This window comes from Semicossyphus pulcher, unplaced genomic scaffold, assembly GCF_022749685.1.
Source record: "Semicossyphus pulcher isolate SPU_LCO1_2020_fin unplaced genomic scaffold, fSemPul1.0.p SCAF_12, whole genome shotgun sequence".
Lineage (NCBI taxonomy): Eukaryota > Metazoa > Chordata > Actinopteri > Labriformes > Labridae > Semicossyphus > Semicossyphus pulcher.
The window spans coordinates 13,577,128-13,594,504 of NW_027211626.1; the positions used below are offsets into that span (position 1 = coordinate 13,577,128).

The window sequence follows — 17,377 nt, forward strand, 5'->3', positions numbered from 1 at the left end:
CCATCTTTCTTGGTGGAGGCCATATGGCCTAGTGAAGCCTGTGGATCTACAGGCACATCTGCGTATATGTTGCTGCTCGCCTTAAAGGGCTGCACAGTGAGCTGGGAGCTCACATAAACACTCACACACACACAGAGTACATGCACACGCACACCCAGGGCTGACAAACACACTCTGCTGTCACTGTGTGTGGTTAAGCAAACGTTGGTGTTATGTCGGTCTGTCGTGTGTGTGTGTGCGCGTGCGGCGCGTGCGTGTGTGACCTCAGTGCGTACATGCATAGTGATAATTGGTGAAACAGCCTGCGAGCAGCTGTGAGGTGAGAAAAGGTTGCGTGGTGTTTGGTGCAGGATGCAGAGGGGAGAAGGAGGACAGGAGAAGAGAGGAGAGGAGGAGAGAGGGAAAATAAGAGAAGGGCAAAGAGACTGGAAAGAGGAAGAGGGGAAGAAGTTGAGAAACAGGGAAAGAAAATCTTAAGAGTGAAGAGAAAACAAAACTTTCTCTCCATCTGGATTCCTCATAATTCTTGCTAACATCATCTGTCAGGGAAAAAATCCTTTTAGGATTTTAGGATTGGATGCCTACCAGTCTCCTTGTTATGTAAAGATATCATTTATTTTTTTATTCACAAAAGGAGAAATTTTCATTTGCTTTTTCAATCCAAAGAGTGCTGCCACGGATGTACCGATTTACTGATGTCTTCATCACAAACAACTAATGCTGCAAGTCAGATATTTAACATTACATTTTAAGAAACTATTATGAAAGATGTTTTTCTAAATTGATTAAAAACTATAAACGATTAGGACATATTTTACAAGCCGTGATAACCTTCACAAGCTTTCCAAACAATTATCATTTGATGGTTTCTTCAGTTCACGTTTCCCTCTTAAACGATCGGCACTCAGCTTTTTGCTTTTGTCAGAATTTCATAACAGTCGACTCAAACAGATCGCATGAACTCCTAAAGATCTCTGTATTCAGCTTTGAATGAATTATAAACATGAAGCATGTTTTACTTTGAGCTTTTGTAATTTGGTAGCTTGTGTGAATGTTGTATATTCCCACTAAGAAGCAGGATTTTAAACTACAATCACGTTAATAGAGAATATTTCCTGGTGTAAGTTAAATGCATTATAACTTAATTAAACATCAGCTGTCAAGTACAGATTCTGGACAATAAAGTTGTAGCTGTATTGAAGAGTTTAAATTAAATCTATGCTGCAAACATTTGCAGTTTTGCTCACTCATGCTAAATAAACATTTACATTATTTAACAATTATTAGGTGAATTATTATTTCTTAAATCTGATTTGTTAAAATACAAACAGAAGCTTTAGATTCATCTTTTACAGTAACCCGCTCTTCATCTTCTCTAACTCCTTACTTTCCTGCTCCGTCTCCCCCCGCTCCGTTCTCTCTCTCTCCTCATTTCCAGGCAAAAAAAAAAAACAACAACACAGACATAGCGAAATAAATAATTAAGTGTTGAAGCAAAACATTGTGTGCTAAAACCCCTGTGTAGTTTGGCAATCAGCTTGCCCATGTAAAAATAAATCAAGCTGATTTTCCAAATGTTTTGTGCGTGGTGCGCTGTTGCCGCTCTTCGCAGCACAGATTGCAGGCCGATGGAGAGGCTGTGGGGAGGGGCGGGGCGCTGGATATTGAACCCACTTGCACCAGCTTGTTAACACGTACACCTTAACCCCCGAGCGGCGCGGCAGGGCGCCCACCGCGCGCTCAGGGCCTGCAGGGACCGACTAACATACACCCAATGTATGGAAACAGACACACATACACGACGAGGATTACAAGAACATGCGTGCAATTCAGTTCGAGGAGAGTACCATATGTAGAGAATGACGACGACGCTTATGCACCAAAATGCACACATGATAAACATAACTACACGCACACACACATCTACAAAGTTCAGTCCTGCCTCCACAGCTTGATTCAGACGTCACATACATTAATTCATGGCTGCAGCACACCCTGATAAATACGGAGGATCTATTTTTTTATTAGTTTAAGCTCAAACCGGTGTGATAAGAATATATTTGTGGCAGGTTTTCAAGTTTTCTACTTTTGCCCCTGGAGTACGATCAGCACCAGATATACATACTGAAAAAAGCAGCACCAGCTGCGATGTGGATCACCGTAAACATGAGTCATACCTCTCTCGCCTCCCTGTGTCTGCCTTATCTCTGAACTCGGCCTCCTTACAATAAATCACCTAAAACATAACACACAGATGCCAAAAATACACATATTTACAGCTCCAAACTAACAAACGCTTTCCTAAACATGCACGCTTTCTACCAAAAAGAATCATCTCAGGAAATGAAATACAAAAATGTGGTCAAGTGGTTTAACAGTCATTCGAAGAGTGACCTCATGAAGAACTGAACTCGAGAGATTTTTTAAATATCAGGAGGATTCATCAACCAAGTAAGTGTCAAAGCAGAAAATAAAACTCACTAAATGCCAAGAGTGATTATCGTGGTTCAGTTGGGAGAAGGGAGAAGTTAGGTGCCAACTTCCCAGCCAATCCACTTTTGGCAGCCAGATTCCTACTCTGCTAAACCTCCTGAGAACATGCAATAGCTACCCATACACACAAACACACACATGCACATAAAAATACCCTGCAACATATGCGCGGAAACATACAGAATATTTGTACTATTCACACTCCGTGACAACTCAGATTATTTTCTTTCTATGAAACACACAAAGAGAGTCACACACGAGCAGGAGACAGCTGTGACTTGGTAAACTTTGTTTTTTTTGGCAGCGTGTGACTGTCGACAGGTTAACACCGGTGGGTGGTAGACAATATGTAGTGTCAGTGATGGAGCAGGAGAAAAGGGTGAGCGAGTATGTGTGTTTGGTTTTTGCGTAAGAGGAAGGTGGAGTTGGGAGGGGAGGTGGGAGGACAGTGGGGTAGAGATCCTGCAGAGTGGGGCAACAACACCCACACTCCCTCGCCCACGTTGGCAGGGCCAGGCTGTACGCCAGGCGCCCTGTGGAGACACACACCAACTGGGCCCCACACTTTGGGAGGAAGAGACCCCCGCATCACGCGCGCACACACACACGTACAGATACTGTAGCTTAAGACAAAGATGGACCCACTTTTGGGTGCAGCTTTTAGAAGTCAATGAGTTCATTTACAGGCACTCTTATTATCCACCGAGACTCTGACCATGACATTCTGTATTTCTCAATTCAAGTCGGCATATTCCGACTGAATATTCCGACAAACACCTTATTCTGAACGAGCATTTTCCAATTATGTTATGTGGGGCATGCTGATATTATTCAGATTTTAGGAGCATTCAGCAGTGTATTCTGTAGCACATTAAGAACACAGCATCAATAGAGGTTTTTACCCGAGTTTAAATCACACAGCCTCTTGTCCGTTAGCAGTCGGGTCTGTTAGAAGTATCGGTAAACCAACTAGCAAACTGTTGTGCAGGCTCAGGCTCAGATATATTATCTCTTGGTCAACTAATGATAATCAGGTAGTTGTTTCAGTTCTACATCACTTTTCTAAAAACTTTATAATGCAAAAAAATATCAAATACTCAGCTGTGCTTTCTCATTGTGGATGTAGCTACAAAGACATTGTGCTGCTTTTTAACGTCTTGTATTTGTGATCCGTCTCAACAGCTGATGATTCAGCTGAAAAATGAGAACTTGAACTATTAATTTTACAGCCTTTTGGCTGATATGAACACAGACAGCATGAAGGTAAAACTCTAATGACACATAAGATTGTTAATATAGCTGCACTTAGTGTTTCTTTTGTGCTGATTGCGTCCTGATTCCACGATGAAAAAAAGCACTTTAGGAACATTTAACTTATAATTCATACATCAAAATACACCTTGATGGACAATCATAAGGTTTACGTGAGTGTTACTGTCCCAAATAAGTGCGAAAGTTTTTGGGGAAAATGTTGAAAAAATGATGAGTGACTTTGCTGTTAATTTGCTAGTTTACAGCTCAAACACTGCCTCAGAAAGGGTCGTATTTGTTTGAGGTAAATATGTAAGATGTATATGGAGGACGTGTAGATTTTCTTACCTGTCCTTCATGCGCTGGTGCATGCGGCCGTGCTGGACACACTGTTCCTCCATGTCGGAGCAGCGAGCTCTCAGACTCCTCACGGTCTCCTCTAGGTGTTGCTTCTCCAGACCCAGCTGCTCCATCTCGCTTCTGCACACACACACACAGCAGCACAGTTTTAACAGATGTAACAGTTGAAAATGTACCAGACGAGGGTACCGCAAAGCCATGCAAGAAGAATAAAAATCGGAATAATAAAACATATATTTCTGTATAACATCAGACGTCCCAAAGTGCTTCACAATGTTCGATATAATAAGGTATAGAATAGAAAAACTATAGCAACATCCTTTACACTTAATTTGGGGTTCCAATTTTTGTGTTTGTAGTTTTGTGGGTAGTTTCTAATTCAAGGGAAGGCTCAGACAAGATATCCAAGCTGAAGCTGCCTGTAGTTTTTATGAGCCACAAACTGCATCAAATAAGGTCATTTTTGCCGGATAAAACTATCCTGCTGCTGCACAGAGATGTACCCAGAAGACACAGAGAACATTGGCAAAATCTCCAGCAGTTTGTCCGACTATACACCTAACCAGGTTTGATAGAGACAAGGTTGAAAATCCCTTTGACCCAAAAATGCCCCAATTTTCACTCAACATTACACCATCAGTAGAAGCAGGCTACACAATGCACACGGTCAGACTCACAACTGAAAACAATCTGAGAGTTTTCTCGTTCATCTTGCCGAAGCTGTCTGTGTGTAACCTCACTTAGCCTGACCGAGGACGTCCAGCAGGACTTTAACCGCTACACTGGGCTTGGACTCCAGGAGCTCAAACAGCCCGCGGCACAAACACACCAACACCACACTGCTGCTAAACTACATAACACACACAGAGCAGAGGATGGGTACGGTGTGTCAGGGTGTGTGTGAATTCCTACCTTTAAAAGGCGCATTTAGTGGTAGTTATTACCGTGTTAATAAATGTGTGTATCTAATATTGATGTCCATATATGAGAAGATACAGAAAGCTTCAGCGTGTGTGTGTTGTGTGGCTGGTGAGGCCAGTGCGGTCTGGAAGGGCCAGATTGGGGGCTGTCATGTGACTAATGTGCAGCACAGCTACAACAGCTGACAGGACACTGGGCCCAGGGTCACTGTCACACACGTACACCCAAAGACACAAACACACACACATACAAACACACAGGCGGCCCAGATGGAGAGCTGTGCGGGCCTGCTGTGACTACTGTAGCATCAGGTTAACAAGAAAACAGGTCAGACTGGGAGGCAGTGTGTAGTGTGTTGACATGCTCCGTCCAAACAGCCTGATAGATGATGCCGCATGACATGATGACATGGACGTCACACAGACAGAGGGAGTAAACAAGAGAGTGAGGAAACTAATCACTGGAATAAGAGGCTGTAAAGTAAACTCACAGCATGTAAAGAAGAATTAATAAATCACACAAGAAAATACCGACCTGTTGTTTTCTGTCACTTCTTCCAGTCGGATTCCGAGCGCGCAGCACTCCTCCTTCAGCTTCATGATCAGGGAATTCTGGGAACTCAGCAGACCGTCCAACTCTCCAACTGCAATCAATAAAGAGATGGGCGTCACTGTAAGGTTGGAGATTTAGTGCACTTTCAGTAACTGTAATGGATCCTAGCGGCACAGAAGACACTTATATATGCTGTCACTAGACCGCAATCACCCACCTACCCTTCTCTTTAGTATTCAAGCGAGGTTCCAAGCACAGTTCTTCAAGTTTAATAGCATAAAATACAGTTTCAAACTATAAATCAGGGCATCAATTAGTTTGGAAGCAGTACTGACTCTGCACTACCTCTTACCACCGGAAACAGCGAGCTTAATGTACTGTATATAGTGTCTAAGGTGCTCACAGTATAAACACATTATCTATCACTACTTCCGTCTCCGGCATGAGGAGGCAGCTGTTTGCTCTACCTGCTTCCTCACATCCAGAACATCAACTGCTGCTCAACGTGAGAAACACCGCTCAGTGTCAGAGACATGGATGTGTCACAGATGTGACAATGAACCGTGTGATATACACAGTATGTGTTATGTGATTTTAAAAGGTTTAATCTGCTTTAGAATTAATTAACTGAAAAAAACGAATTAAGAAAACTTCTGTCGGTGTTTGCACGTGTGCGTAGTGCTTATAATCCGACTTCCACTTTTGTATTCATCACTTTTATGATTCTATTTTGTCTCTATATTGAATGTTTGGTCAGTAATGTTTTTTCATTATGTTACGGAGCCTCTTCTTCCTCCTGAAATGAACAAGCTGTTTTGCCATTCAAAGGTCAGCCACGATTGGCTGACAGAATTTGGAGTCACCGTGTAGCCCCTCAAAGTTGTCACTCCAAAGCTGTAGAAAACATGGCTGCTCTAGAATCGGTTATTCAGCCTTATATGTGCGAGCCAGAATCGCCAGGAGGTTTCGTAATGGTTAGTTGAAATCTTGACAACGACTTGACGATGAGCTAATGCAAGAAGGCAGCCTGAGGTGAATGACGGTGTATGACGATTGGTCGATTTCAGCGAGAGCAAGGTTCTATGTAGAAACCTGCAGCTGTTTTGAACGGCCCATTTCAGAGGCGACCTCTTTAAAAACAAATTATGCAATTATGGAATTATGCAGTTTTCACTTTTTCACTGTGAACAATAAACACCCAAAAATGTGAAACCCATGCAAAATATTAGAATATCCGTGCAAAAGATACGGTCCCTTTTAGAGCTCTGCAAAAGAACTGATATGATAAATGCGTCCTATAAAGGTCGGAGGGAGGCTGGACTTAACCATCGTTTACTGTTACCTCTGAGAATGATGTCAAATACTGGACGATGGATGAAAGTTAAAGCACTGTCAGTGTGAAAAGTCCTCAAGTCATGAAGACTGCACGGTCTGATTGTAAAGAAACAACCCTTTACTAATAGATTTATCTCTCCATTCACAAGCAAAAAAAAATCCTTTTCAGTTAGTCATTCATACTGTTACATGCTGGGACAGAAAATATCAGTGGCTTCCTGAGTCCACACAGAGACACAGTGTGCAGTTACATCATACTGCAGGACTGTAATGACTTCCCAGAAGAGTTTCTTTGTCTCAATGTGGAAGCTGAAACTGTGACCAAGATTGGGTTGATTCTTTGTTATCAGTGTGTTTTATGGACAAAAAAAAAACAGTTTTTCAAATCATGTTGTGCTTAAGTCTACCTCTTAATTTCAGTGCAGCATAAAAAATGTGTTTCACTGGACAACATTTAAACATTTAAGTTTAGGCATGTTCAATTTAGGATAAAAATTAATCTTCTGTTTAATGCTCTTGTAGTCCAACAGCCTAAATACTGTTTTAGTGGTGGGAAATAATGCTAAAAAACTATCATGCTACCTCTGTTAACACATTAAGTATATTTCCAAGAGTAGCGCAACCAAAAAAACTCGCATGCAAGAGGAAAACATCTTCCTAACCAATGCAATCTAGTAACAAATACTGCTAATAAAATACGAGCTACATATGTCTCAATAAATGCTTTTGTCAACATTCACATTAAATCAAAAGTGTTCAACAGCAGGCGGAGACGTACAGAGCACAGAAACAGAAGTGCAGAGAACAGAAATATAAAGTGTGTGAGAAGAGTAAAACGAGATGGAGGAGAAAGAGGGGGATTGTTGTTTGAAAAAGCGCTTTCTTTCTCCTTTTTCCACCCTTCCTGCCACGTCCTCATCCGCTCATGGGGGGCTCTTTCTGAACAATCCAACACTGGGCTTTCATCATTCCTTTGAAATGATCCACGTTCGGCTCTCCAACATATGTCTGCTCTTTTAAAATAACAATGGCTGCCGTTTGGATGGAGGGAATGATCCACCTGCTCCGGCATTCTGTTACAGTCATCCCAAACCAAAAAACAACAAGGACTCGCAGTCTTTGAAAAGTAGCTCAGACTTGTGAAGAGTTTTTTTTTTGTGTGCATGCAGCAGATATTTGGGGGGAAGAGAAAGAAACAAAGCAGAGGAAGAGACGTGATTGTAGATATTGAAATGTGTTATTCACCTGCAGGCGGAAATTTGACTTCATTCATTTCCATCCTTCTCTCTTTTTAATAAAAGAGTATGAGTAGGAGAGGTGTACAGGCTGATGCTCACTTTAATTCATAGCTTTTACTATTATTACTAACTTTTTAATGGCTGCACAGTGTCTGTAAATGAAGTTACACTAACCTTCTTATTCAGTCTATACAGTCTCTGTCCTTAGATTACCGCCATACGTAATGCAAGGAGGGCAGAGACTGGACGCTACAGAGCATACAGCTAAACAACACAAACTGACACACGTGCACACACGCGTACACTCAACAAAGTTTGGTCAGTGCTGGAAAAGTTGCATGAAGAATGCTAATTAGCTGAACAGGCTTTGAATGCGTCTGGCCGTGCGTAGGCCAAAAAGAACCCTGGGACACAGAAACACAGCAGAACTGGCACTGGAAACAAACAGAGAAAAAAACGAGGGAGGGGAGGGATGGAGAGAAGAAGCGTGGCAGGGAGGGAGGGACGGAGAGAAGCAAATATCTGATATCATCTAGAGGCTGCTCTGTACGCGTTGACTCAAAAAAGAAACATGAAAAAAAAAAATATCTGAAAAAAGGTGGGAGGGAGCGGAGAAGAAGGGAGAGAGAGGGGACGGATGGATGGAAGGACAAACGGATGGACAGAGAGGCGGGATTTGGAGAGCAAGAAAGCTAATTATCCAGCTCGTCTGTTGGGTTGCACGGGGAGAGGAAGTGATGCGAGCTACTAAAGGACGTCCACCCCTCCATCCCCTCCCCATCCACAGTTTCCTGCTGTGCTCTGATGTCAGCTCTCTTTAGACAACATGTGTGCTTCCGACACGCGCCAGAAACAAACCCTTTGTTTACCCCCCTTCCCTCCCCTCCCTCCATCCATTTCTCCCTCTGTACCCTCCATCTTTGTTCTGCGTACCAGCAGGCTCCCTGGTTGTTGAAGGGAACCACAGGTAAATAAAAAGATAGGAGAAGGGAGGGTGGTTGAGGGTGGGTGGTGGGTGTGAGGGGGGGATCCAGATGGTGCAACAGATGTGCTAGCAGCAGCAGCTCTGCTGTGCAGACAGACAGGGAGCTCTGAGCGGGGTCTCTCCGCTCTGCTCCCATCACCTCCTCTGCTCTGCCCCACTATTCTCTCGTCTCCTCTTACGGCTCCTGATCTGCTCTTTAGAGGTCACTTCAGCTCACTCTCATTCAGTTTAAATGATTTGTGTGCCTGTCCATGACCTCCCACTCTGGCTTTGCTGTGCTGGTTTGGAGCAAGGTGTCGCAGTGAGAAGGAAAACAAGCGGAAGATTCAGGTTCAAGACCCTGCAGATGCAGCAGAGATCCGCCCTGCTGAAGTGTCCTTGAGGAAGAAACTTAAAACACTCCCAGCTCACAGGCTGCGATGCTGTAGCTGACCTGATCAACTTTTCTCTCTCTCTCTCTCTCTCTCTCTCTCTCTCTCTCCCCCTCTTTTTTTACACTTTTGCATTATCTGACTCGGTGCGCTTCAACCTCCTCAGATCTGATTTTCTTGTCTGGTTACCATCAAGCTGGGAGCACCAGACGCAGGACGGGAGCGTCTCAAAGGAGTGAAATTAATTTGTGTATGCATGTAGGTTTATATGTATGTAAATAACTAGGATGTCTTTTGTCAAGTGACATGAATGTAATCTTTAATGAAGCATTTAATTGTTTCTTTGTTAGCAGCAGAACTACTTTATCTAGTCTTTCCCCTCTCTATAGTAGGAAGAGGAATGCTGCAGTTATCCTTCTGCATATAGATATGATTCAGGAAACTTATCATAGAAAATGATGATAAGATAGATGTGCTTTTAAATTAAAAACAAGGCATGTTTATGTTATCAAATTGATCATAAATAAGCTACAAATCTGTATTTAATAGGAGTGCATGTCTCAGAATGCTGGCACAACGTTGTCACAGTTGAAATGATTACTGGAATATTTCAGAGGCAAAGATGTGATGAATCCGTGGTGAAACATGTTGTGCCCGCATGACATCCGTGGTGAGGTGGTGCTTAACAAGACTCTAAATTAAAGATACTCCTACGATGAGCAAAATGTGAAGGGAAAAGGAAGAACAGACATCAAAGAGACATCTCAATATCCGGAAAACAGGTCACACATATCTGGTTAAGTGAGAGAGGCGGGAAGGAGACGGTGAGCTGTGACACATGTGGAAAGTTCTTTTTTGGCCTGGACAGAATTTGAAGCCCAGAGTGGTGACACCTCTGTGGGCGGAGCACTGACCTCTCTGCTGGTGTTGAGCCTCTGTCCGCTCCAGCAGCGCAGCCTGCTCTCTCTCCCTCTCCCGCGCCGACAGAGTCGCGGACGCCATTTTCTCCTCGTGAGCCCGCTCCGCTCCCTCTCTGTCCTGTCTGCGGAAAAAGGAAAAAAAACCACAATCGTTCTTATAACGATGAACAATTTTGAGCGTGCTGTTTTTATGACGCACACTTTCATTACACGGCTTCCTTGGCCTCCTATAGTTTGTGTAAAATCTCATTCAGACACTAAATATGAGTCTGCGCTTCAGATGACTGATTACTCATCTCCTGCTGGTGGGGAGCGTGAAAAACATTTCTACTGTAAGTAATGTGTGCCACTACTTCTGTCTAAAGCATTTCATGCCATCTTATTGGCAGCTGAAGCTACACTCATATGTTTACATACCTATATAAACAGCTTAGTTTTAACGTGACAGCAATCTAGTTATATTTAAAGGGCTGCTATTGTACCTTTAAGGGGCATCTAATTATAACATCATCATACTTGATTTCTGGTACAATATAATAATATATATAAGATAATTTCAGACTGATCCATGAACACAGAGGTGAGAGAGAAATGAGGAGGAGAGCGCGCATCGAACAACAAGAGAATAAAAGGAAGGAGAATGACAGGAAAGACTCGGGGGGCTGACGGGTAAAAGCGTCAGGCCGCGGTCAGCTTGAAGACCCCTGAGTGATACCGCAGCTGTCTACGAACCACACACATGAACGCAAATACAACAGCTTAACCTACACGCTGTATGGATACAAGTCGAGGATTGGTAACAGCATTAAGAAAAGCTGCTCTTTTTATTTCTGTGACATAGACGGCCGGTCAAATTTTTACAGATACTTTATGGCAACTTGGTTCGCTCGACAGGAACGCCGACTACCAATTGAATCAGCGCTTAAATTCCTTTTAAAATCCAAATTGTTCTAGCTATGATGCAAACGTAGGTGCTTATCCCTGACGGCTTTAAATCAACACTGCATCTAACTCCTGTTTGCGCCAAACTTTTCTAACTCAGTCCAAACGTACCCAAAACAACAGAGGAAGAGACAAAGAAGGAAAGAAAAGAAAAAACTACAAAGACAGGAAAAAACGAACAAATAAACAGAACTCTTCCTGAAGTCCAAAGGCGCTAATGAAGAGAGAATTCTCCAGTTTAAGTGAAAACTTTTCTCCCCTACAGCGCTTGGCCTGCATCTCTAAAGTGACCGCGTCTGTCTGTTCCTTCGTGTGTGTGTGTGTTCTCCTGCTGTCCTGCTGTCTGGGGTGTGAAAGCGGGTGGCGGGTGTGCAGGGGACACAAGGAGACTGTGTGTGTCTGTACGCGTATGAGTGTGTGCGTGTGTGTGTGTGTGTGAGTGAATGAACCCCCGCTGGGCTTGAACAGCAGCCTGAGCCACCAAAGCGCACACCAGGGCTCAGCGGGAGATGGCGGGCAGGCGTTGCCAGCCATTTGGTCCTGCAAGAGGTTCCAGGGGGCCGTGTGTATTTGTGTATGTCTATGTGTGTGTGTTTGTGTGCGACTGGGGGGGGGGGGGGGGGGGGGACTCACACCAGACCTGTTTACCCACCAATTAGCATCAGACAGATCGCCAGAAAGTTCCAGCAGTCAGCAATAGAGAGGTGGTGAGGAAGAGGATGGTGAAGAAAAACAGAAGAGGACAGAAAGGCAAAAACACAGAGAGCTACACATTTGGCATCTGTGAGGTTTCACTGATCTACTGAAACAACAATTTACAAGAACAACCTCATAAAGTTGCACACAACAGAACAAACTCCGGGCCTTGAGCTGATTTGAAGTTTCAGTTCACTGAAGTGGGGCCTGAGGGATCAAAGCCTCGTGACGAGGCCCTGAAACCCTCATCGACGATCACACTGAAAGTACGAGTCAGGCGAACTTCTTGCGTCTTTCCCTTCGCCATTTTGAACCCCTGATCAAATGCAACATGTTTACTTACAAACTGTTGTCACAAAATGGCTGCTGATGAGCGCTGTCAAATTAAAACATAAAAAAGAGAAAGCAAAGGGGAGATGTCAGCGGAGAGCCAAGCCCTGGAGCAAGCGTTAAGGACGGCGGGCAGAGCAGAGGCTGAATATGTGGGGCTGGAGCTGGATAATTCTCTCTGGACAATAATCTGCCTTCCAGTTAATTGGGGAATGGACTCTGGGTTGCTGCCTGTGGCAGGAACTCTTGTTTGGGCCTAGGAGGCAATAGACTGAATGTTCAGTTAGCGGATAGCTGGGCCTGTTTGTATATGCCTGGCCTGATGCACTGTAGGACAGCTTGGTAAGTATGGCGAGAGCTGCATGGGCCAGGGGCCTAAGGTAGGCTGGAATGGCTCTGGGGCTGCGGCCAGGTACAGTGGCTGCTGGGTAAGTGGGAGGTGGCAGAGGCGGTGGCTGGCTGGCGAGCTGGCTTGAGCGGCGAGGAAGAAGAGGGGGCCCAGTCGGCACTGCCTGCCTAAGTGGGCACTATTCAAGCTGTTGCCCATTAGATGTGGGGTGCCAGGGCCTGACCAAGCACGGAGTTTGCAGCACCCCATGGTGCACCCGCCATCCCACGCCAGAACCACCAAATGCCGCGGTTTATCAGAGAACGAGCACAAATTGGAGTCAGACGGTGGACTTGGAGGAATTGGAGACATTCGCCAACGCCAGACACCACTGACCGCTGTTTGGACTCAAGTAAAGGAGAACATACTCTCTCCCAATAAACACGATATCAGCAAAGACACACAGACGCACAAACTTAAGTCTTGTAGTATATGAACACACACATACACACAAATAGTAAGAAAGATGACTAAGAAACATCAACACGATCGATGAAGCTCGCTTCTAACTTGTGTTTCCTCTGAGGCATTCGGCGAACAAGGAGCGGAAATGTATTTAAATTAAACTCACAAAAGAAAAACTCGAGTAAAACTCCTCAACAATTCCTCAAATCGATGCATATTCATATTCATGCTCCTCACCGTTTCTGTGTTGCAAAAATAACAGGTGTGAAAGTAACATACAGGTGAACAGATTGTTCACGCAGCCTATAGCACAAACACGCACACACACAAGCTTTGTTCAACTGATGGTTTGGAGACATCGCTGATCCCTGCAAAGAGCTGCGGAGGAGACAAATAATAAATAATACTATTTGTATCACAAGGGACCATCTGTACTTACGGTTACACTCGAGGATATGTCCCATACATCTTAAATGTTCACATATTTCAAATTAAGTTGTTAGAAATGTAACATTTATAATCAGGAGATGCAATATCTTTCTGTTTTACCTGAAGTTACCTGGATTATCTTAGACTGACGGCAACATGACTTTAAAAATGAGCTCTTCAGAACATTAAGAAGAATTTAGATAGATTTAAGACTTTTACATTTCACTACCCAGATTAAAAATAATAATCTAACGATGGATGCTGAGCTCAAACACTGACGTGATGATATCCGACATCGCGAGGCTTTCACTGCGATGATCTGACACTGTGCTATACCCTTACAACTACTCTTACTCTACCGGTGACACTCGCGATGATTCATATCTGTGGAGGAATTCCAGCGGATCCACAGCTATTTATGATGGACTGCATCAATCAGGCTGCATTAATATTCAACAGTTTGATACGCACAAGTACAAAGATGATTGCAGCTTATGTGCGAGGGTTTGTGTGTGTGTGTGACTGAGAGACAGTGAGACGGAGAGGCCTTGTGTAGGCCTGTCTCCCTGCCACTGCCAACAAAGGATGAGTGCACCAAAGAGAAAATAAAGAGACATATTGAACGTTCGCTGCGCTGCGTATCATTGATGCCGCGTTCAATAAACATCGGAATTGTTCCGCGTGGCACAGTGTCGCGCGATTTTCTGTCACACGCACCTCAATGTGTTTTAGCACATTTTTATTAAACCTCGGGGTGACGCGAGTCAATCACTCTGCCCCCACATTCTTCCTCCGACGCCCCCCTCCCTTCATCTCGCCGCTCCGCTTTATGAAGCATCACACACAGAGGCGGCCTGATGCAGCCTCACCGCTCGTTCACTTCTAACCCGGTCCGTCTTCTCTCTCTGTCCGTCCATCTATCCGTCCAGAGCGCTCTCATCTCTGCTCCGATCCTTTTTTCTGCTGTTTCCATCTCTCCCTCCTCCCTCCTCTCTTCCCTCCCACCCTTTTTTCCTGTAACTAAACTGGCTGTGTCTCTCTCCATCTGCTGGTTCTTCCTTCAGCGGCCCTGCACCTGTTCACACCTCCTCTCCTGTTGGCCACCTCTTCTCTCTTCTCCCCTCCCCACCCCCCCACACTATCTCTCTCTCTCCATCTCTCTCTCTCTCTCTCTCTCTCTGCTCAGTGCGATGCTGCCAGGCCCGTTCCTGGCTCAGTTAGCCTCTCTGTCATTCAATCCATCTGTCGGCAAGTCAACTTTGTTTACAGCGGGCGGCCCAAGCCTCTTTTCTTCTTCAAGGAGCGCTAAAGCCCCCCCACTGCCACCAAGGTCAGCGGTGAGCCAATCGTGCCGTGAAACAAAAAACTGCAACTGTTAAATTAGCAAGAAAATGTGATTTGCCCTCCCCCCTCCGACACAAACGCTTGCAGAAGTATGGACAACAACTCTCTTAAAATCTGCACATCTTAAAAGCTCTCTTCCACGATCTCATAATTATGAATAAATGCAAGCATGTGCTACAAACGCACGATCCTAAAAGACACATTCTGTTACACATTCCCTTGGACAAAAAAAATCCAGCTCGAGATTGAAGTAATTAGCTGCTGATTGGCCTGTCATCATCTCTTTGCTCACAAAACAGAGCGAGAATAAGGTTTAAAAAGTCTTAATTGGCACAGATGACTGATGGTCTTTGCACAGGAAGAGCAGACTGGCAGCGCAGGCATCTGTGGTTTTTAAAAATAAACACACAGCATACGTACAATATGCTCCAGCACTGACCCAATCCAGAAACCCAGGACCCAACGTCAGAGTCGAATCTGTGCCCTACAGAAATAGTTGTGGGTAGCATATGTGGCAGGGGCTGGGGGTCGAATCAATTTCAGCTGCGAAGGTAAATGATTGCCTCAAATTAATTATTTCTATCAGAAAACAAGCTTGAAGATGTGCCTTATTAGACATCAGATAAAGTGTAAAATGCTTTTTATAGACATGTCAAATATATAAAAATCAAAGCGGGTAAAAAATAAGGAAATAACAGGAAATGTGAGGAACTTTTATCTGTGTTGATTTTGGTGGATGCCGTGGACAAAGAGGTACATCTTATCTCTTCACTGATCCTGTCCTGCGTATGCGTGGGCAGTTTTCTCAATTGAAAAATCTACTCCGGCTTCCTTTTGACTGTCTAGCGTGCGGATAACTGTAAAATACTGCAGTAGAAAATGGAAGCAAAGCCTCTTTTGACAGCATGATTTAAATGGCTTCGCAGGACACTGATCCCTGTGGAAGCAGAGACATTAAAAGGAGCAGTTCACCCAGCCGCTGTCAGTCAAAGCTGCTGTTCTCTGTAATCGATGGAAGCAATAAAATTTGCAATTCGCGCCACAGCTGTGGAGAAAGTCGTACAAACAGCTTGTGGTTTCGCCCATTCTACATTCCTACAACACCCAGCGTGCATTGCGCCCCTTCATCTAAAAGCCCAGCGAGAGACGCTGGAGCGGTACAGAATCTGAAATACGACGAGAATATACCGGTGGATCGTCTAAAAAATCTTCAGGTCTGCAGTCTACATTTCAAACGTTTTGAACGAGACATGACATCAGAGGCGGGCGTCCTAGATTGAGGAAGTGTAGTTTAGCGAGCTCCCTGGCCTCCGCCACATGATGCATTTTACGTAGTCTGGCGGAGGTTTTCCAGAGCCCATTGGAGAAGCAGATAGCATCCTCCAAAGGCACAGAGCCAAATTGCATTGGTTTTTTGTTACCATAATGACGTCAGCTCGCCATAAAAGCATGATAGGACTGAGGTTTTAAATCGGCGAACTGGCCCTTTAAATATAGAAATATATATTCAGAAATAGCAAACATTCTTCCCTTGCTTTTGTGTGTCATATAGCGGCATCAGCAATAATTTCAGTCTGTTCTGTAACTAGTTAAAATCTCTGCTCAGAACATTTGAGTTGCTCTAAAAGACAAACAAACGAGGGCTCACAGAGAAAGTTTCAGAAAAGGAGTAAAAGCAGATTAACGACAGTGAAAGGTGTGAAAGTTTGTACCACATGCAGTGTTCTGTCACCTGTGTATGAATTCACTTCACACCTGAGACATACCTGATGTCGTTGTAAAGGCCCCCCTCCCCCCTCCCATCCGGTTGTAAGCTTAAGGGCAAATGGCAGGAAGGATCTAGCAGCCCCTCTCTCCTCATCTCCTCATTAACTTAAGTTTCCTGTCTTAGCCGTTTCCCTCATCTCTCACACACCCTCTGCAAACTCCTCTCTCCGCTCCTGGGCCATTAGATCAGAAGCCTAGTGAGAGTGAGGCAGCCATTGAGGTGGAAAACAAAGAGAGGCTTTTTTAAACTCAGTGGGGGGGACTCGGGATGGAGATGGAGCTGTAGGGGGGCTTGTGCCCATCCGGTGCTGGCCTTCATATACATACCATCGCCAGCCTCACTGAATCTCTCCTCTGCTCGGCTCCGCTCGTTGCCATTATCAAACTTCTCTCTGCACTTTAAACTCTCCTCTTAAATCCTGCACTCCCCACGAATTCCATTTGTCCCCTTCTCATTTATTCTTCTTCTGTGGTTTTGCTTATATCTCCTTACTAACAGCGAACCCAACAGCGTCCTCGTCAGGGTTGTGGCAACGTGTCTTTCAACCTGGTTCACACAGCGCTTTGTTTGGAAAGAGGAGCACATCAATATGCATAAATATAGCCCCACATTTCTGGCTTTTTTTTTTTTAATACTTGCATGTATATAA

At 44.3% G+C, this 17,377-nt stretch overlaps 1 protein-coding gene across 2 annotated transcripts in view; it reads right to left on the reverse strand.

Annotated features, from left to right (window-relative positions):
- The window catches only part of sdccag8 (SHH signaling and ciliogenesis regulator sdccag8), a 43,826-nt gene that overhangs the window by 10,706 nt on the left and 15,743 nt on the right, over positions 1-17,377 (reverse strand). The window contains exons 14-16 of one of the 2 annotated variants that reach the window (XM_069658035.1): positions 10,421-10,548; positions 5,560-5,668; positions 4,093-4,224 (exon numbers count right to left, since the gene is read on the reverse strand). In XM_069658035.1, the coding sequence (XP_069514136.1) occupies positions 4,093-4,224; positions 5,560-5,668; positions 10,421-10,548 (369 nt within the window). Of the gene's footprint in view, positions 1-4,092; positions 4,225-5,559; positions 5,669-10,420; positions 10,549-17,377 lie in introns of those variants that run through there. The other variant, XM_069658036.1, reaches the window with a different exon arrangement.